This window comes from Acomys minous (genome assembly GCF_964271855.1).
Source record: "Acomys minous genome assembly, chromosome: 11".
NCBI classification, from domain to species: Eukaryota; Metazoa; Chordata; class Mammalia; order Rodentia; family Muridae; genus Acomys; species Acomys minous.
The window spans coordinates 109557310-109579137 of NC_140492.1; the positions used below are offsets into that span (position 1 = coordinate 109557310).

Here is a 21828-nt window from a genome sequence, read left to right on the forward strand (position 1 = left end):
GCAGAATAATTCAGAATAAAATTAAAGCAGCTGCTTAAAAAAAGAACCACCACAAAATTGTGTACTAGTACACAAAGGCAAATGAAACTTGTTTTAATTAGATTTAGGTAAATGCAAAAACACTTAGTAAACTACTCTAAGGCACAGGCATAATCAGATGCATGTAGTTTATATTTTGACCACATGATGGGGCTAAAATACTACATTGCTTTGAAAGGCACACAGGTGCACTTACTAACATTCTCACCTTAATCCATCTATCTGTGTATCATTCCAAAGAAGAACTGAGGACTATCATTATACTAAAGAATAATACTGTTTATTCACTTATTCAAGACAAGATTAGAGAACAAGCAGTTAATTACAAACAAACCTAAGACTAGTGATTTTTTTTTTTAAAATAATGAAAAATAAGCTGAAAGGTTCTTCAAAAAAAAAAAAAAAAAATCAAGCCCTGAGTGGTGGTGCACGCCTGTGATTCCAGCACTGGGGAGGTAGAGGCAGGTGGCTCTTTGAGTTCAAGGCCAGCCTGGTCTACAAAGTGAGTCCAAGACAGCCAAGGGTACACAGAGAGACCCTGTCTCAAAAACAAAAAACAAAGCAATAAGCTAAATCAGAAAGCCCGACAGCACAGAGAAAACTGGGTAAACAACTAAGAAGCGATTTCTTTCTATAGTCAGAACAAACCTCAAAGACTGGCCTCAAAAACCACCCTTTATCTAATTAAATTGTGTCAGGCCAAGGAGCTACTTAATCCTCCAGGGCTTTGGGTGGGGGGGTACCACAGCACCCAACAATAAATTAATGAAGCCTAGCAAAGAGTTGTGATATCAAATGAGGCAGACAGCTTTATGCAATACAGAAGCCTTTTTAAAAAAAGCTTTATCAGTGTCATGGGCCTGACTGTGCCCAAGTCCTTTACCCTGGAATACAATCATTTCACTTTCCTTCTGTCAAATATAGAGGTCAATAATTAAAATTCATGGAACAAGAAGTAGGAATAAATATAAAACATAACATTTATAAAATTATGATCAAATTATATATTTGGCAAAGTACTCTGCAAACTTTACAGTACCATTACTACTTAGCATCAAAGAAATAAAAATATATATAAACTCTTTACACTACAAAAACAAAAACTGTGTTCACTTTTCTCCTTATACTGAGACTTAAGCAAGTTAGAGAAGGACTCCTCCCTGAGCCACTCACTCCCCACTGTACCTTCACACTGTGGTGACATTTGTGTAGAACGTAAGCAAACTAGAGACAGATAGAAAGGCACAGAAAGATGCAGGGGGGAAAAGTACCTTTGTGGATGATGGCGGGGTAGGAAAATTAAGCCAGGCTGGAGCAAAGTCATGCTGCGCCATTTAGGTCCAGTCTCTCCAACGCAGTGAAACAAGGCTTCAACACCTCATGGCAAGTCCCTGTCACATAAGAATGGAAAAAAATTATACCTGCAGTTTCTGGCCAAAATGATATCCTTATGCTGTATCTCCTTTAAATTACAACAGCCTGAGCACTATGGCTCCTGCATTTAAGCCCCGCACTCAAAGGCAGCCTGATCTGTATAGCAAGTTCCAGAACAGCTGTGGCTACATAGAGACATCTCAAAAGACAAATAAATAAATAACAATGACCAAATTGTATGAATCCAATGTTTTAAAGAAGTACCTGAAGCAGACCCCAAGTTTCCCAGCCTGGTGGTGGCGGCACACATGCCTTTGATCCTAGCACTTGAAGGCAGAGGCAGGTGGATCTCTGAATTTGAGGACAAGACTGGTCTATGGAACAAGCCCTGCCTGAGGAAGGGGGGGGGGGGGAGAAGGAAGTAAAAAGAAAGGAAAAAAGGAGGAAAGAAAGAAAGATTAAGTTTCCCATTCTAAAGTTCCACATCACCAATCTGAAAGTTACTTGTTGCCCCTCCAAAAAAAACTAGGAAGAGAGGTAACAGACACCTTTTCTAAACACCCTACTAATGAAGTTCTACCCTTACTGTCTCCCTGTCCCCTCTTTAAAAGGCAACTTTTAAATTATCAAACTTTTTTGTTTGCTTCTTCAGCTCTTCTATCTACAAAGTCTACTTACATCCAGCCCACCTAGACATGTTCTCTAAATTTTTCTGTTTTTCTGTTTTGGGGTTTTGGTTTTGGTTTTTCCCAAGACAGGGTTTCTCTGTGTAGCCTTGGCTGTCCTGGATGGACTCACTTTGTAGACCTGGCTGGTCTCGAACACAGAGATGCACCTGTCTCTGCTTCCCAAGTGCTGGGATTAAAGGCATGCGCCACCATGCCCAGCTATGTTCTCTATTTTATATAAAAAGGTTTCTCAACTTCTAGAAGAATAAATAGGGACTCGTAAGAGCTTAAAAACTGTAAAGTTCTTTAACATAATTAAGTTCTAGTTATTAAAAAAAAGATCGCTGCAGCGTGAGTACATGCTATAAGCAGTAGAAAAGGGCCAGGCGTGGTGGCGCACGTTTTTAATCCCAGCACTTGGGAGGCAGAGACAGGTGGATCTCTCTGAGACCGAGGCCAGCTTGGTCTACAAAGCAAGTCCAGGACAGCCAAGGCTACACAGAGAAACTCTTGGGGGGTGGGGCGTGGGGGGTGGGGAGAAAGAATCTTTTGAGAAAATAAGGTAATGTTAATTACAAAACTCTGCAATTCTAAATTACTTTGTTTTTGGAGACAGGGTCTCTCTGTTTTAGCCTTGGCTGTCCTGTACTCACTTTGTAGACCAGGCTGGCCTCGAACTCACCATGATCCGCCTGCCTCTGCCTCGCGAGTGCTGGAATTAAAGGCGTGCACCACCACACGTCGTAATCCTAAATATTCAGATCATACACTTCAAACGTGGGCAAATGTTTATAAATTATTTCTCAATGAAATTATTTTGATGACCCGTCAGAATTATTTCTCCTAATATAAAAATATGAATTACATGGTACTATCTATAGCGGGGGGGGGGGGGGGGGGGGAACTGCACATGTACATGGTGCTAAGGAAGGCCAGATACTTTGGGACTAGAGTTGCAGATGGTTGTGAGCCACCACATACGTGCTGGAAATAGAACCTAGGACCTCTGGAAATACAGCCAAGTGCTCTTAACCACTACAGCATCTCTCCAGCTCTATGATATATTCTTAGCCACCCCCAAAAAGATTTTTAAAATAATTAACTGCCAATGTGCAGATAACAAGACAACTATAACAGCAGCCAGCACTGATAGTGTACAACTTTAATCTCAGCAGTCAAGAGGCAAAGGCAGGTAGATCTGAATTTGAATCCAGTCTGGTCCACAGAGCGAGTTCCAGGGCAGCCGAGGCTATACAGAGAAACCATGTCTCAATCAATCAATAGATAAATAAATAAAATAAATAGGAAAAATATATGTAGGACATAACACAAGAACTCCAGATGAAAGCTATTATAAAGGTCATGAAACTAAGAGAAAAACCAAATTAGTACCTCTAGCTTCACTTGCTTTTGATCACGTTTTACAGGCAATATTAGAAGTTATCTAACCAAGCAATAGTCTCATTAGCTTTGCTATACTTAATGTCTCTAACGTGCTGGCAGGATAGTAACTACCTAATCAGTTTTAGCAACAAGTTTTAGCAATTTGAAGATAACATATATCATTCAATGCCAATGACCTTTCACTTTGACCTACAACAGTGCCTGATGACTAATATTTTTGTTGACATTAGAGAGAAAAATCTCCACTTTCTGTACTTCGTGTCTATGTATAAGGTATGACTATATATACACACATAACCGCTGCTTTCTTAATCTCCAACCGCCTCTCTTCTGTATCTCAAATCTCCCAGAGTTCCTTGATCCCATAAATACTCTTTTTGTTTCTGTTTTTCAGGACAGGGTTTCTCTGTGTAGCCTTGGCTGTTCTGGACTCGCTTTGTAGACCAGGCTGGCCTCGAACTCACAGAGATCCGCCTGCCTCTACCTCCCAAGTGCTGGGATTAAAGGCATACCCACCACACCCGGCCCCATAAATACTCTTAAAAGCTGTCCTCAGTCACATTTTAGATTTAAATCTCCAAGTCTGGCCACATTGTGAATAATATTCCTTTGCACAAAACTCATTATTTTAGTAAATAGCATAATAAAGAGCAAAAAAAAATGGGCCTAGTTCAGTAACAAGCAAGTAAGTTGATTTTATTATATTGTTTTTTGTTTTTAAAGGCATATTTATTTATTATTTATACAGTATTCTGCCTGCATGTACACTTACATGCCAGAAGAGGGCAGATCTCATTATAGATGGTTTGTGAGGCACCGTGTGGCTCTTAACTTGTTTTTTACTTGGCTTGAGATAGTTTCACTTTATAGCACAGGTGAGGCAGGCCTCACACTTTTGATCCTCTTGCCTCAGCTTTCCTAATATTGGGATTATAAACAACCAAATACAATATTCAGACATTGTATAAACACTAAACAAGCTAAGCTTTACCAAAAAAGGGGGGGCAGGGAAGTGTAGCACAAAAGGGAAAGGCACTTGTCACCAAGCCTTATGACTTCAGCTCTACAGGATTCATATATGGAAGGTTAGAATCCACTCCAAGAGATCCTCCTCCAACTCCCCACATGAACACACACATACACAAAAAATAAAGTTTTCAAAAGAAAACAAGGAGATATAGCTTCTTGATCCTACCCCTTAGCCATAGTCTTAAAATACAACTGCAAACCAGAATAACGAAAAAGGATATAAACTAGAATTAGAAATGAAAAGGGTCTATATAAAGATTATCTAATGTGATGTGAACCTGATGTAAACAACCAAGGCCCTGAGTTTGTTGCTAAGCAAAAACCAAGTGCATGCCATATCTAGCATCAAGATTTAAAAAATAAAAACAAAAACAAAAAACTTAAAATTCAGCAACAAAAGCTGGGCATATGCTTTTAATCCCATGAGGCAAAGGCAGATGGACCAACAAGTTTGAGGCCAGCCTCCACAGGGACAGCAGAGGCTACCCAAGACCTTGCCTCAAAAAAGGAAGGAAGGCAAGAAAGGAGGGAAGAAACAGGAACAAAAAGAAAACACTCCTTCAAGATAAGCAAATAGGTAGCTAAATATTTCTAGTTATTTCCCCTAAGAGCTACAAATGCTCCAATACTCAAATTTTAAAAAGAAAAAAAGTCCTAAGCATTATGAAAAAAATGTTCTTTAGAGAAATGTAGCTGAAAGCTACCATGAGATACCAGTTTACACCCACCAACTAGGATAGCCATACAATCTTCTTACAAGTAGGAAAGAAAAAAAGTGGTATTGAAGATGTTAAAAAACTGGAACACAGGCCAAGCATGGTGGCGCACGCCTGTAATCCCAGCACTCAGGAGGCAGAGTTCCAGGTCAGCCTGGTCTACAAAGTGAGTCCAGGACAGCCAAGGATACACAGAAAACCCTGACTCAAAAAACCAAAAAAGGAAAGAAACTGGAACATACGAGGCAGGTGGATCTCTGTGAGTTCGAGGCCATTCTGGTCTACAAAGTGAATACTGGACAGGCTACACAGAGAAATCCTGTATTAAAAAGAAAGAAAGAAAGAAAGAAACTGGAACAGAGATGGGCGTGGTGGCGCACACCTCTAATCCTAGCAATAGGGGAGGCAAAGGCAGCCTGGTCTCTATGAGTTTACAGAGTCCAGGACAACCAAAGCTACACAGAGAAACCCTGTCTGGAAAAACCAAAAAGAAAAAAAAGAAGAAAAAAAAAAACTGGAACCCTTGTATGTTACTATTATGAAGATAAAATCATGCAGCCTCTACAGACTGTATCTGGCAATCCTTCATGAAAGTTAAATACATAATTGCCCTATTATCCACAATACGTTTATTCCATACACTCAAAGAATTGAAAATCATACTTAGAAACCTGTAGACCAATATTTGCAGCAGCACTTCACAATCACCAACAGGTAAAATCACCCCAAATGTCCATAAACAGACAAAAGAATAAGAGAAATGTGGCATACAGTGGAATGTTAGTCATAAACAAAAGTAAATATTAGTATATACCATGAATATGAAACAGCTAACTTTGCTGGGAGGGATGGTGAATGCCTTGATAATGCCAGCATTTATTTAGGAGCAGAGACAGGCAGATCATTGACTTCAAAGCAAGCCCCATCTACAGTGTTTCAAGCTACAACTGGAGCTGCACAGAAAAATCTCAACAGCCCCCCCCCCCAAAAGCACGTTAACCAGAAAAAAGGCAAAAACACACAAAATCACGTGCTTCCAGTTACATCTCTCTTTTTGTTTGTTAGGGTTTTTTGAGACAGGGCTTCTCTGAGTAGCTTTGGCTGTCCTAGAATCACTTTGTTGACCAGGCTGGCCTTGAACTCAGAGATCTACCTGCTTCTGCTTCCTGAGTGCTGGAATTAAAAACATGTGCACTATGCCCAGCTTCAATTACATCTCTTAAGAAATTAATCTAGGGGCTGGAGAGATGGCTCAGTGGTAAAAGCACTGGCTGCTCTTCCAGAGGTCCTAAGTTCAATTCCCAGCAACCATCTAAAATACAATTTGGTGCCCTCCATGCAGATACAGCACTCATATACATACATTGTAAGTAAATAAATCTTAGAAAGAAAGAAAGAAAGAAAGAAAGAAAGAAAGAAAGAAAGAAGTCTATAGCAAAAAGAGAAAAAGGCGGGCATAGTGGCACACACCTGTAACCCCAGCACTTGGGAGACAGAGGTAGGCAGATCTCTGGACTACAAGAGAAACCCAGTCTTGAAAAACCAAAAATAAAAACAAAACAAAAAGAGAAAAAGATGGTCAAGAACTGGTAGAAGGATGAAATCGAAAGTACTAACCACATAAAATTTTCTTTCAGAAAGATTAACACATTATATAATTCCCACTGTATAATGGCCGTACAACTAAATTGTCAATAAAACTGCACCTTAAGTGTTAATTAAGTATGTGACTTTTACTTCACTGAAAATAAGCAACAGACCCGGGCTATAATCTCAACGCTCCGCAAGGCAGAGGCTGGTGGATCTCTGTGAGTTCAAGGCCAGCCTGGCCTACAAAGCAAGTCCAGGACAGCCCAGGCTACACAGAGAAACTCTGTTTTGAAGGGGGGGGGGGGGGGGAAGACTACCCAATGTTACCATATGTTAGATAAAAGTTTTCTGCTTTTAAACATAATGGTGTAATTGCAGGAAATGACTTCTTGCTTTCTCCTATCACCATCCCTCATCATGTACCAAATCAACAGAGATCTTTCTATAGTACTGTATTAGAATGTTTGGTGTGTATATACACCTGGGAAGCATGGTGGCATGTGCCTGTAATCCCAGCACTCAGGAGGCAGAGGCCAGTAGCCAGCCTGGTCTACAAAGCTAGGCCAGGACATGCAAGACTACAAAGAGAAACTCTTGGCTCAAAAAAGAAGGGGGGGTAGGGGCGCCGCACACCACCACACCTTTGATTTTTAAGAAGTGTTATTTGAGAGTCAAGGAGTTAGTATAGTAATGTTAAAGTGGTCAAACCAGACTTGATTTACTAGGACACATGGGAGAGAGCAATTCAACTAGGTTGTTCCTTGACCGCCACATACATGCTGTGGCACTCACACCCACCAACACAATAAATGGATGGACTGGTGGGTGTGTAGGTAGGTAAATTTAAAAAATAAAAAATTTTAAAAACCACAGAAACAATTTGAGTTGCTAACTTTTAAGGTTTTGTTGAGAAGGGGGTGTTTGTTTTGTTTTAAAGTGAGAGGTTTACTTGATGCTTTTTGGCTTTTTGTTGCTTTGAAGATTTCACATAGAACAAACTAGCCTACAACTCTCTACACAGCTGAACTCCTGATCCTCCATCATCTTCCTCTTCCTCTTCCTCTTCCTCCTCCTCCACCCCCTCAAGTCCATGGATAGAACTCACCACCATGCCTGGCTGCTGGCAAATTTAATAAATTAACTATTAAATGAACTCTAGCTTAAGATTAGGACATACTTTTCCAACAATTTATGAAATGGCCTTAAAGACCTTTCTGCCAACATGATCTGGTACTCCCAATAACTGTAAAGGGCAAGGAAGCTACTTGTGACATGGTACTGATGACTGCAGCCTCACCATTGAGAAAGAGGAACATAGAAGGCTTGACAACCCTTAACCAACCCACCACCACCACCAAAAAGTAACAGCCTAGACAGAAAGCCATCTAAGAGGATTTTTAATAATTGTGATAAGGACACTCAAATGTAGCTCTCCACAACCAATGGCTTCTGGCTGGAGGGCAGGTAGCAGAGGACTCCTTTTCTTTTTGGGGCTGGCCACCAGGAGTGTGACCATGCTCCAGTGAGTATATGGGAAAGAGAAATTGGACTTGGTTTTTGTTCTGTCTTGAATTTTTTCTTCTTTTCTTTGAGGGGGAAGAGTCAGAAACATAGAGGGGCTGACATGGAAGGACTGGAGGTGAGTGTACTTGGAGTTCATGATATAAAATTCCCAAATAATCAATAAACACGGTATGAAAAAACACCACCATTTTATTTTGCACTGAGTAGTTAGAATACATACTCTCAACATTGATTATGAGCACTCACTAATGGGGAAATGTTGAAGATACTTTATGATGGAATGAAATAATGATAGACTTTTCTAGGTCCAGACATGGCACTCAAAAAAGCAAAACTACATAATATGTATGTTATTATATACACGTAAAAGACCAGTGCTTTACAGTAAAGTTATAATAAAGCAAGTTAACATTCTTGGGCAGTAGTTCGCAACCTTCCTAATGGTGCAACCTTTTAATAAAATTCCTCATGTTGTGGTAATCTCACAACCAGAAAATTATTTTTGTCACTACTTCATAACTTGAATTTTGCTGTTATGAATTGTAAATATTTTTAGAGCTATAGGTTTGTCAAAGGGGTCATGACCCAGGAGTTGAGCCACATTCAGCTCCAGTTGTGGTGGCGCACTAGGGAGGCAGAGGCAAGTGGATTGCTGTTGAGTTTGAGGCCAGCTTGGTCTACAAAAGTGAGTCCAGGATAGCCAGGACTGTTACACAGAGAAGCCCTGTCTCAAAAAATCTAAAAATAGAAAAATGAGTACTTGGGTCTTATGTCTATATCTATACTGTCCTCAAACTCACTTCTCAGCCTTAGAGATAATACTCCTAAACTTACCCTTCTGCCTCGGCCTTCCAAGTGCTAAGATTATAGCAAATTTATAATCTCATAAAATATCAGTTTTTACAGGGCATGGTAGCACACACCTGTAACCCCAGCACTCAGGGAGGCAGAAGCAGGCGGACCTCTGTGAGTTCAAAGCCAGCCTGGTCTACATATCAAAAAACGCTGTTTCAAAAAAAAACAAAACAAAAAACTTTTAAAATATTTTTTAAAAAGAGGAAAGTGGAAACTAATTAAGGACATCAGTTTTTTTCTAAGACAAGGAGATGAGCTGGCTATAGGAACAGGTAGTCTTTGATCTCAGCACTGGGAAGGCAGAAACCAGAGGATCAGTTTCATGGTAACACATACATAGGCACAAACACACAGTATACAGGATGCTTTATATTCTAGACTGATCATACTGATGACATTACATTCAAATACATTTCTTTATTATAAATCCATTCATTTACCTTGTTTATCATATATATTATTTTGCCAGGCGGTGATGGCGTACACCCTTAATCCCAGAACTTGGGAGGCAGAGGCAGGCAGATCTGAGTTCAAGGCCAGCCTACTCTAAAGTGAGTCCAGGACAGCCAAGGCTACACGGAGAAACCCTGTCTCGAAAAACCAAAGTAATTTTAAATGTTTAAGAAAGTATGTATTATTTTGATCTAATATGAAAGGAGGTATTCTACTTCAAAGTACAATGGTTAATTCTATCAACTAAACTGGACTGAAAAGAGCCTAAGTGATTAATAAACACTGTGTGACTAAGTGTGCACCTCCACAAAGAAGGGAAGGGTCTACCCTGAATATAGGTAGTGCCCAAATGGAATTAAAGGAGGGAGGGGGATTTTTTTAAAAAGCCAGTGGAGTTAACTAGTGCAAGCATTCTCTGGTACCCTCTCTCTGCTTCCTATGTGCTCCCTCTGAGCTACACTGTGCACCATGATGGACTGAAGATACAGACTACAATAACTCTTTCCTTATTTGAAATGGTTTGACGGTTGTTTGTTTTACTGGTTTTGGGGTTTGTTGTTTTTGTTTTTGAGACCGGGTTTCTCTGTGTAGCCTTGGCTATTCTGGACTGACTTTGTAGACCAGGCTAGCCTCAAACTCAAGAGATCTGCCTGCCTCTGCCTCCCTGAATGCTGGGATCATAGGCATGTGCCACCTCACACAGCCTTTTTAAGGTTTTTAATCACAACAAAAGTCTAACAGGTGACTTCCAAAAGGACTTAAAGGGCTAGGATATAGTTCAGTAGTGTAAGCTTCCCTAGTTGCTTTCCTTTTTGTCTTGCCCTAAGCTCCATCTACAGCTCCAAAAATACATGAAATACACCTAGGCATGATAAACACCTAGAACTTGGGAAGCTGAGCTATACAAGCTCAGGGCTAGCATGGGTTACAACGTGGAGCCCTGTTCTTCAAGAGAGGGAGGAAGAGAGGAAAGGAGGAAGAAGGGAAGGCAGGAGGCAGGGGAAGAGGAAAAAGGGAGGAGAGAAATGGAGAGAGACGGGAAGGAGAAAAGGAGGGAAAAGGGGAGGAACACAGCAAAAGATCTCTAAACAGAGTTCTAGTGGGCCAGAAAATTAAGGGATAAGAGCCACTACTGGGACACTGTATTTATTGAAACAGAAATTACACTTGGCAGAATTTGATCCCCAGCCCCAAACTCAAAAGAATACAAGCTTTGGGGAGAGGTGGAGGCTTGGGGAAGGTGTTGGTGTGTATTTGCTAATTTTTATTCTAGTTTTTCTTCCCCCGACCCCAAGACAGGGTTTCTCTGTGTAACAGCCCTGGCTGTCCTAGACTTGCTTTGTAGACCAGGCTGGCCTTGTACTCACAGAGATGCACCTACCTCTGCTTCCCAGTACTGGGATTAATGGCCAGTGTCACCATGCCTGGTTAGTTTTTCATTAAATAAATTTACCTTTCTGTAATTCAGGGTTTTTTTTTCCTCTTTTGTACCTTTTAAGTTAGTGGGGGGGGGGGTTATATTGATAACTGTTTATGTCAGAAGTTTGTTTTTGCTTTTGAGACAAGGTTGCTCTGTGTAGCTTTGGCTGTCTTTTGTAGAGCAGGCTGGTCTCAAACTCCTGAGTGCTGGGATTAAAGGCATACACCAACATGCCAGGCCAGTACATACTTTCTTTTCCTTCAGTTTATTAGAAATATTTTTAATTCAGCCCTTTTATCAAAATAGGAATTCCAGAAAGGAAAGGTAAGAGCAGAACAGCTGAAACAAGTGTCAGATGGGTTTGTCTCTCATTTGGGTCACTGTCCTGTATGAGCCACACTGTCAGGCTTACTCTTGGAAAGGTTAGGTTAGGGAGTAAACTCTGATATATACAAATATTTTTAAAAATCAGGCTTTTTAGGCTACCAACATAAGACTTGATAGCCTATGACCACATAGTGAAGGAGGAGGAGGTCCCCCCCTTGGTCTTAGACCTAAGGGAGGAGAATAGAGTGAAAGAGAGAGGGTGGGAGGGAGGAATGGGAGGATATAAGTGATGGGATAACAATTGAGTTGTGATCTGAATAAATTAATAAAAATAATTTTTTTTAAATCAGCCTTTTCCTCTCTTCAAATGTCTCAGTCAAATCACAAGTTGAAATCGGTTCTTGTAGCCATGCCACGGGGCTATGGTGGTGCACGCCTTTAATCCCCACACTCAGGAGGCAGGCGGATCGATGTGCGCTCCAGGCCAGCCTGGTCTACAAAGCAAGTCCAGACCAGCCAAAGCAAACCCTGTCTCCAAAAAAATAAAATAAAAAATAAAATAAAATCCCACCAGTATCAGGTAGTCCTGGACAGCTGATACTATGGGGGGGGGGGGGGGGAGAAAACAAAAACCAACTGAAAATTCTGGTTTTGTCACTTAACCCCTAAGGTAAATTATTTAATCCTGGGCTGAATTTGTGTGGCTAATTTTAGATACCTCACTTTAGTTAATGTTCACAATGACAATAAGAATTAGTTATGCTTGGATAGGAGACATGGCTCAGAGGTTAAGAGCACTTACTGCTCTTACAGAGTACACGTTACTGAATGAGGATTATCAACTTGCAACTATATTATCTTTACCTAGGAAAATAAAATTTAGTTGCTTCCCTAGATGAAAATAAATATCTTCTGAACAGAAGAGTATTTTACTTTTCTCATTAACACCTTAAGAACTAACTTTAAGCCTTGATACAGAAATATGAATTAAAATAAACACTAGCTGGGCATGGTGACGCACACCTTTAATCCCAGCACTTGGGAGGCAGAGGCAGGCAGACTGCTGTGAGTTCAAGGCCAGCCTGGTCTAAAAAGCGAGTCCAAGGCTAACACAGAGAGACCTTGTCTCAAAAAAACAAAACAACAACAACAACAAAAACACTACTTGTATAACCTTAGCAAAATGATTAAAATCCCTGTACCAACATTTTCTCAACCCTTCCCATCCATACAGGGTGCCTATAAGGACTAAAACTTTAAAGGCTCAGAATAGCCTAGAACGTGCTATAAACACTGATTTTTTTTTTAAGTATTAGTTTTGTTTGGTTTTTTTTTTTTAAGTATTAGTTGTTAGGATTAATTCGCTGGTGAAAATGGTGGTAGAACACCTTGTAATCTCAACATTCACAAGTCTCAGACAAGAAGAAGAAAAATCAGAGTTCAAGGCCAGCATGGGATAGGTGGTAAGAGCCTATCTCAAAAGATTCACTCATTATAATCAGGGTTAATATCTAAAATATAGGACTGACTACAACAACTAAGTTTTAATAAACAATGCCAGGTATGGTGAAATATGCCTGTGATCTTAGCACTAGGGAGGCTGAGGCAAGAGGATGGTAAATTTCAAGCCAGGCTAGGCAAGGAGGAGGGGAAAAGGTAAAGAGGAGAAGGGGGAGGGAAGGACAGCAGTGCCAAGTATTTAAATACTTCTCCGAAGATATACAAATCCTATTAGTCATTATTTGAATGCATATAAAAATTACAGTTTACACTGACAACTAGCTGGGTAATCTCAGCACTCAAGAGCCAAAGGCAGGTGGATTCCTGTGAGTTCAAGGCCAGCCTTGTCTACAAAGTGAATCCAGGACAGGCAAAAACCTTGTCTTGAAAAACCAAAAAAAATTTTAAATACCCGGTGTGGTGGTACACACCTTTAATCCCCAGCACTCAGAGGCAGAGGTAGGCAGATCTCTGTGAGTTCGAGACCAGCCTGGTTTACAAAAAGAGTCCAGACTAACCAAGGCTACACAGAAAAACCCTGGGGTGGGGGGAGGGAGGAAAATGCAAGTGGACAACCTGGGGCTGGAGAGATAGCCAGTGGTTAAGACCCCTTGCTGCTTGCTATAAAGGACAGGTTTTCCCAGCACCCACATCAGGCACCTCACAACTGCCTATAACTCCAGCTCCATGGGACCTGGTGCCTCTGGCCTCTAGCATGCACATACACAAGCACACACACAAATGATTTTTTTTTTCTTTTAAATTAGAGTGGTGGCGTTGCACACCTTCAATCTCAGCACTCAGGAGGCTGAGGCAACTGCATCTGGTGAGTGGGGGTCAGCCTGTTCTACAAAGTGAATTCCAGGACAGCCAAGGCTACAAGAGACCCTGTCTGGAAAAACCTAAAAATGTTAATGAGGGAGGGGCTAGAGAGTTTGTGGTTAAGAGCACTGGATGTTCTTCCCACAAGACCTGGGTTCTCAGCTCCTAGCACCCACATGGCAGTTTACAAGTATCTGTAGCTAACTCCAGTTCCAGAGGATACAATGCCCTCTTTTCATCAGGCACAAATACTGTATGGTGCACATAAAAATATTCAGGCAAAAACTCATACATACAAAAAACAAAATTTGGAGCCGGATGTGTTGGCACACGTCTTCAATCCCAGCACTCGGGAGGCAGAGGCAGGTGGATCTCTGTGAGTTCAAGGCCAGCCTGGTCTAAAGTGAGTTCAGGACAGCCAGGGATATAGAGAAACCGTCTCTCAAAAAACTAAAAACAAATAAAATTTGGGGCTGGACAGATGGCTCAGAAGTTAAAGAGTACTGACTGCTTTTCCAGAGGTCCAGGATTCAATTTTCTGCAACCACATGGTGGTTCACCACCATCTATAATGTGATGATGCCCTCTCTCCTGGCCTGCAGGTGTATATGCAGGCAAAGCACTGTATACATAATAAATAAATCTAAAAACAAGCCCATGCCTTTAATCCCAGCACTTGAGCCTGGCCTACAAATCAAGTCCAAGACAGCCAGGGGAAACTCTGTCTTGAAAAACCAAAAATAAATAGATAAATAAATAAAATAAAAACTAAAAACAAAAACAAACAATCTGCCAGTCATGGTTTCATAGGCCTGTAGTCTCAGCACTTGGGAGGAGGCAGGCAGATCTCTGAGTTCAAGATCAGCGTAGTCTACAAAGTTTAGGACAGCCTCGGCCGTTACAAACAGAGACCACTTCAAAAACTTTTAATGAAAAAATAGAAAAACACAACTCCTTCTTTTTAGTTCATTTATTATGCTAACTGAAAGACCAGTGAAAAACATAAACAATAAACAAAGCTGGGGTTACAGCTCAGCAATAAAGCACTTGACTAGATAGACTGTGAATCTCTAGGCTCACCCCTTAATACAGCATCCTAAAAAAGAAAAACAAAAACACTTTTCAAGTCATACAACAGGAGGGTAGTAGGCTGCTGAGTCCATACAAATACAGAATATACTCTCCCAAAAACTCTGTAACACCCCATTCTATTTCATAGGACAAAGATTTTGACCATTTATGTGAAAAGACTTCTACCCATATGTACTCTACAAATATACAAATCTTTTGATGAAGGTATGAGTTAGATTCCTTTTTACATCCCTTCTCTTAAATTAATAAACGTAGACATTTAAATAGACAGGAAGAGGTTAAATCTCAGGCATAAGAGGTATTACAGCTTTCCTTCATCTTAGACCACCTGCTTTAGGAGATCCAAGTGGATTATGGCCCCAGCTGATATTGACAGCTATTTAGTTAAAGACCTAAAATGAGCCAGAACATCAGCTAAGTTGTTCCCGATAACCCATGTTTAGGGAGGTTTATGAGGCTTTTTACAGAATTGAATGAAAAGCAAGTAGCTGCTTAAAAAAAAAAAAAGAGGCAGAGGCAGGCGGATCGCTCCGAGTTCAAGGCCAGCCTGGTCTACAAACTGAGTCCAGGCCAGTCAAGACACAGAGAAACCCTGTCTCAAGGGGGGAAAAAACATCCTAGGATAGCAAATGAAAATTTGAAATGGGGAAGCAAAGCTGTGTGTCCTAACAAGTAAAGTAAAAGCAGGGAGTGGTGGCACACACCTTTAATCCCAGCACTCAGGAGGCAGAGCCAGGATTGCTATGAGTTCGAGGCCAGCCTGGTCTACAAAAGTGAAAAAAAAAAAACCTGTCTGGAAAAGAAGAAAAAACAAACAAAAAATGGACATCGTGCCAGGCAGTGGTGGTGCAGGCTGGGAGGCAGAGGCAGGCTAATCTTTGTGAGTTTGAGGCCAGCTTGGTATACAGCATTCCAGGACAGCCAGGGCTACAGAGAAACCCTGTTTGGAAAATAAAAACATCAGAGAATGGATGTCATGTAAAATTACGTAATAAAACACATGACACCATAATCTATTAACTAGTAGCTATTGTAATTATTGAAAAAGCTCATTAGGACAAGAGTAAGAGAATCTACAAAAGTGAAGAAGAGAAGCAGTCCTAGAAGTGCTCTAATTAGTAACTAGTGATACTGTACAGTTATCTCCAGGAAACACTGAAAAACTGCTAAAATATTCAGATGGGGTGGAGATGGAGCTCAGCTGGTAGAGCACTTTAGCTTGCACAAAACCATAGGATTTTTCCCTGTAGTGGTAGGGGAGGGGCATGCCTGTAATTTCAGCTCTGCAGAGGCAGAAGCAAGAGATCAGAAGTCTAAGGTCATTTGTGGTTTTGAAGCCAACCTGGACTTCATGAAACCCTGTCTCAGAAAACTCATGGGCTGGAGAAATGACTTAGGGATTAATAGCACTGGCTGCTCTTCCAGAGAGCCTGTTATGGTTTCCAGCACCCATGTGGAGCAGCTTACAACTGCCTGTAATTCCAACTCTAAGGGGCTCTGACACTCTCTTCCGGCCTCCACAGGCACTGACACACACTTTACAGATCTTTTTTAAAGTACATACTTCTGGGCTTTTGTCTTTTGAGACTAGCTTCTGTGTGGTCTCGGCTGGCTGGAACTCAGAGATCCACCTGCCACTGTGATGCCAAGTGCTGTGATTAAAGGGGTGTAGCACCACAACTGCTGTAAACAAGTTCACTACTCAAGGAGTCAAGTGTTCAAAGCTAATTTCTGTAGTAATTTACCCTGATACCATACCAAAAATGTCAAGATCACAAGGATCACAAGAAAACAAATGTTATGTGGTTGTTTTCTATGAATAAAGGTCAGGTGATCTTGCCAGGGCGTGGTAGCGCACGCCTTTAATCCCAGCACTCGGTAGGCAGAGGCAGGAGAATCTCTGTGAGTTCTAGGCCAGCCTGGTCTACAAAGTGAGTCCAGGACAGCCAAGGATACAGGGAAACCCTGTCTCAAAAAGAAAAAAGAAAGGGAAAAAAAAAAAAAGAAAGGTGACCTCAGTTCAGTTTAAGATTTATTTATTATTTATACAATTCTGCCTACATGTGTGCCTGCACATCAGACGAGGGCACAAGACCTAATTGTAGTTGGCTGTGAGCTACCATGTGGTTGCTGGGAATTGAACTCACGATCTTTAGAAGAACAGCCAGTGCTCTTAACCTCTAAGCCATCTCTTTGGCCCTTCAGTTCGATTTCTGCTGGGTAGTTTTCTTTTTCTTCTTCTTTTTTTGTTTGTTTGGTTTGTTTGTTTTTGTTTTGGCTTCTCCACCTGCAACTTTTGTTTTTAGCTTGACTGGTCTGAAACTATGTAGACCAGATCTGCCTGTTTCCTGAATGCTGGAAAGAAAGGCTCACACCACCACTCCAGACCTAGTAAATGTCTTAATTTCATTAGATAAACATACTTTTATATAAGTAATTTGAAAAGCCAATTAATAAGAATGCATGGATCTGGGCATAGTGGCACACACCTGTAATCCCAGCACTCCGCAGGCAGGCAGATCTATGTCAGCTCAAGGCCAGCATAGTCTACAAAGGGAGTCCAGGACAGCCAAGGCTATACAGAGCCTGTCCTGAAACACCCCACACCCCGCCCCCCCAAAAAAAGAGTGCATGGAATACAGGCTCTCTAAGTGATGTATGAATGGTCCCATCAGCTTTTACATAAATTAAGACAGAAAACCAAACAAAATACTGTACACAAGGCCTGGTTTGGCAGCATACAGGTGTTTGAATTTCAGCACTGCAATTCAAGTCAGGAGGACTCCACATTCCAGGCTACTTTCAATACATAACTGCCTCATTTTTTTTTTGTTTAATTTTTAAGAACTACTAAAGATCTTTTAACACAGAAAACACATGTAATACAGTCTGTTAGAACATAAGGATCTGAATTCTAATTTCAACTTCAGAGCAGAAAATAAATGTTAAAACATGAATATCAAAATGCCAACTTTCATTTAGATGACTTCTTTAGATTTAAAGGAACAAAATTCAACAGGTTAGAAAGGTAGGGAGTTGTGTAGTAAAGTTAGCAAATCTTAGAAAAAGTGTTGAAAAATTACAATTTTATACCTCAGAAAAGGTAATAGATAAAATAAGCTAAAGTAAGCTATATCAATCTAGTTAATAATTGCGTGAAAATGCACTTTAGTGATTTTTGTTTAAACACACTGGAATGCCCCAACTCATAGAAAAATTAAATGTAGTAACTAATAGCAAATAAAAAAAACATTCAGGGTTGGAGACGGGTCAGTGCTTAAGAGCACACACATACTGTTCTTGCAAATGACTGGAGTTCAATTCCCAGCACCCACATCAGGCAGTTCACAACTGCCTGTAACTCCAGCTCCAGGTGATCTGATACCCCTCTAACCACCACCTCCTCCTCCCCGCACATGCAGTAAATAATTAAAATCTTTAAAATACAGTTATCACTAAAAAGTCATACGCTTGTTAAAAAGAATTCAACTAGAGCAACTAATATTCACAACTTTAAAAAAAAAACTTTCTGAGCTGGGCGTGGTGGCGCATGCCTTTAATCCCAGCACTTGAGAGGCAGAGGCAGGCGGATCGCTGTTGAGTTCAAGGCCAGCCTGGTCTACAGAGCGGGTCCAGGGCCAAGGCTACACAGAGAGACCCTGTCTCAAAAAAACAAACAAACAAACAAACAAAAACAAAACTCTTTGAATTAAGCCTGCACATTATTGGGGGGGGGTGTTAGGGGTGTGTGTGTAAAATCATCATGCTAGCTTTTTAAACTACTCATCTTTAAAACTTGCTCAGGTCCTGCTTTTTTCCAGTAATTTTTATTTAGCTGAAGAATGTGAAGTACAAACTGCTTCAATAAACTTTCAAATACAATGTTAGTAAAGTTTTAAAATAACTATGCCTAAAAACAAGTTATTTCAAAAGATCAGACTTAAAAGCCAAACTTGCATTACTTCGTAAGAGAGCTCTACACTGTATGTTTAGTAATGCAGTCTAAACTCACAGCACAGTGAGATGTTAGCAATCAAAACTCAAGGCATTTAAAGCATAAACCCAACCAAACATGGGTGGGGTTTTCCCTGTTTCTACTCTTCTGTTATTCATAAAGTCTAAAGTGATTACTGACCAGATACCTAGTCTAAAGTGATTACTGACCAGATACCTTTAAGTTTTTCAACTTTAAAAATATAAAACCTTTTAACTTAAGGCTCTAATAAGTTTGAAACATTGTAAGCCTTAAAATCTTATCATTTCTTTTCAGTTTACTATATACCTAATGGCCATTTTCAGACTATCCAGAAACTGAATCAGAAGCAAATTTTTCCAAGAAACTGAAAGGTTTCCAAGAGTAACACAAGATCAATTTGACTCTTATTACAGGTTACAAATGAGTATCTAATTTGCTCACGGTAAGAGTACTTACAAATTCCAAGAGGACTGCGCAGGAAGGTGTTGGTTTTTCCTCTATAAGCTTTATGTTTTCCAGTTTGTTTTTTTATTTTGTATCCTCTGAAATATCCAAGTTCTTTGAAGATACTTAACCTGTGACTATTTGACATAGAGTTATTTGAAGTCAGCTACCCATATTTGTTTTGAAGTTTTCATATGGCCAGATCCAGAATTAGCCAAGTTCTTTGGATTCGAGTGCAAGGTCTTCTTTACTATTCCATGTATTTGTCACTGTTGTACTTATCCACTTCAGATGAAATATCCAATTTATGTGCCAAAAAGCAGAAAAAAAAAGAAAATTTCACATCTGAAGATTACTTCTAAACATCAGTGTATATAGACACACAAATAGCTATCTCAAAACTACCATGCTGGTATGAAACTGGAACATCTTACATTCCCAAGTAAATAAAAGATAAAAAGAAAAAACTTCTGTATTCTTTCAATGTCTTCATTTAGAAAAGCTGTCCCATTGTAATATGAAAAGAGCTGAAGTCAAAAATTACTAAAACTTTTAATTAAGGAAAAAAGAACCGCCACGAAACTTCAGCAATATTTAAACGGTAATTTGAAACTGCTGAAAACTACTCAGTACACAAATCAAACATATCTTACAGTTTTGGCTGAAGAATACCAAGAGAAGAGGGGGAAGAGACAAAAATAATACCAGATGAAAAGACTTATATAATCCGTTTGAACCAAAATACTGAAGAAATGACTGGGTCTGTTAGTAGCTCCTTGTATTTGTTTGCTACTATCAATTCACTTCAGAGATGATTCTTGTCAATTCTAATAAACTTCTTGGGCAAAACTGCCCAAAACAAAAACAAAACTGTAATTCCAAAATGGCCACTTGAAATATCCGGGGCCTTTTAAACAAAACCTAGATGATGATCTTCATATCAGCATAATTCAATCACCTGTAAAAGTTATAGAAAAAAAATTTCAATCACAGTATTTACTTTCAAAAAAATCAACCCCCACACTGAAAAAAAAATAACCTCTAGCAGAAATTGATTTCTATATAACCCTAAAAAGAGAGCTGGGAAAGAGCCCATTGCTAGCACTTGATAAAAACCTACTGAATGAAAAGGACTTCAAGGTAGAGGGGCAAGAAACAGTGAGTGGCGGAGTCACTGAAGACAAGCCCGGACTGGAACTGGGAACTGGGTACAGGTAGAATGCTGGAGGTTGTTATGTGGAAAATTTAAAACTTTCTGAGCAAATATTAGAACTACTAAATTGGCCCACAACCTTACTATTCATACTTCCCTAATTCTATCCCATGTGCGAAAAGGAAAACAAACGGACAGGTGGTGCGGCCCCGGAACATTAGTAACCGTAACTCGGGAGAGGGAGAGGCGAAAAGCAGAATGACGCTCCTTCCAAACTGCAGTGTCGGAGAGAACGGGGGAGCTGGCTTTTACCCACTGAGGCTGGCTAGCAAGGTGGGAGGGGAGCGCAGCGAGCCGAGTAGCTAAGATTCGCCTCAAGGGCGACTTCCCAGCCTCAGAGAGCGGCAGCAGCGGCGGGATCAAGGTGTAAATCCCCATTTCCTTGAATTAAGCAAACAGGTTTCGGGCAAAACTCAAGGTGTGGGCGGTGCGGGGCCCCACTCGTTACCACGTTACAGACGGTGTTGTCCCCGGGAAAAAGAAAAAAACAAAAAACAAAAAAACAAGTCCCGTCGGACACGGAGCCCACACGACTTCCAAGCGCAGGGAGTAGCGCTCGCCCGAGCGAGCAAACTACCCCGGCAACTGCCACGGAGCCCGGGCGCGGCGGGGAGGGCGAAGCGCCGCCAGGCGGGCACACGGAGGGAGGCCGCCGCTCGGCCGCGACTCCCCCGGCCCCGGGGAAAGCGCGTGCCGGGGCCCGAGGCAGCTCGCCGCCGCGGGCGCCCCGGCCGTTCCCAGCCTCCGCCGAGCATCCCCCCCCTCCCCGACACACACACACCCGCCGGCCGCCGAGGGCCCCGCCGCCCACCTCTTCCCCAACAGCCGCCGCCGCCGCCTCCGCTCCGCCGGGCTGAGTCAACGCCGAGGGCGGGCGCCCTGAGCCTCACGCCGCTCCCCCCCCCCCAGCCCCGGCCGCCCGCCCGCAGCCTCACGCCTCGCGCCGCCACCAACGCCGCTCCCGGCCCCTCCAGCCCCAACGCCGCCACGGGCAACCCCCCCCCGACACACACACACACACACACACCCTCGTCCCCGGGACTCCGGTACGGGACCCAGGGGACTGCGTTACCTTCTGCCCCACCAGAGGTGCCCCTGGCCTGGGGGTGCCGCTGCGCTCGATCCCGGGAGGAGGTTTTCGGTACTTTGAATAATCCCCTTTTGCCGCTTTTCCCTCCCCCACAACCAGTCTCGGTCCCAAAATGGCGCCGACCCGATCCGCAATGTTCTGGGCCAAGTCTCGCGAGATCGTGGAAGGTTGGCGAGGCGGGGAAGGAACCGGAGAGGTTGAGAAGTGAAGCGGAGGAAGGCGGGGCGACGGAGGGGGGAGTTTAAAAAGAGGAGGAAGAAAGGGTGTGGAAGGAGCCGTGCAAACGAACCCG

General features: G+C 41.7%; 1 protein-coding gene across 3 annotated transcripts in view; it reads right to left on the reverse strand.

The window, feature by feature from the left end:
- The window catches only part of GPBP1 (GC-rich promoter binding protein 1), a 54407-nt gene extending 32579 nt beyond the window's left edge, over positions 1-21828 (reverse strand). Inside the window, exons 1-4 of one of the 3 annotated variants that reach the window (XM_084802499.1) lie at positions 21519-21827; positions 19246-20191; positions 4258-4403; positions 1311-1430 (exon numbers count right to left, since the gene is read on the reverse strand). In XM_084802499.1, coding sequence (XP_084658625.1) covers positions 1311-1373 — 63 coding nt within the window. In that variant the 5' untranslated portion in view covers positions 1374-1430; positions 4258-4403; positions 19246-20191; positions 21519-21827. Of the gene's footprint in view, positions 1-1310; positions 1431-4257; positions 4404-19245; positions 20192-21518 lie in introns of all 3 variants that reach the window. The other 2 variants (XM_084802500.1, XM_084802498.1) reach the window with 2 other exon arrangements.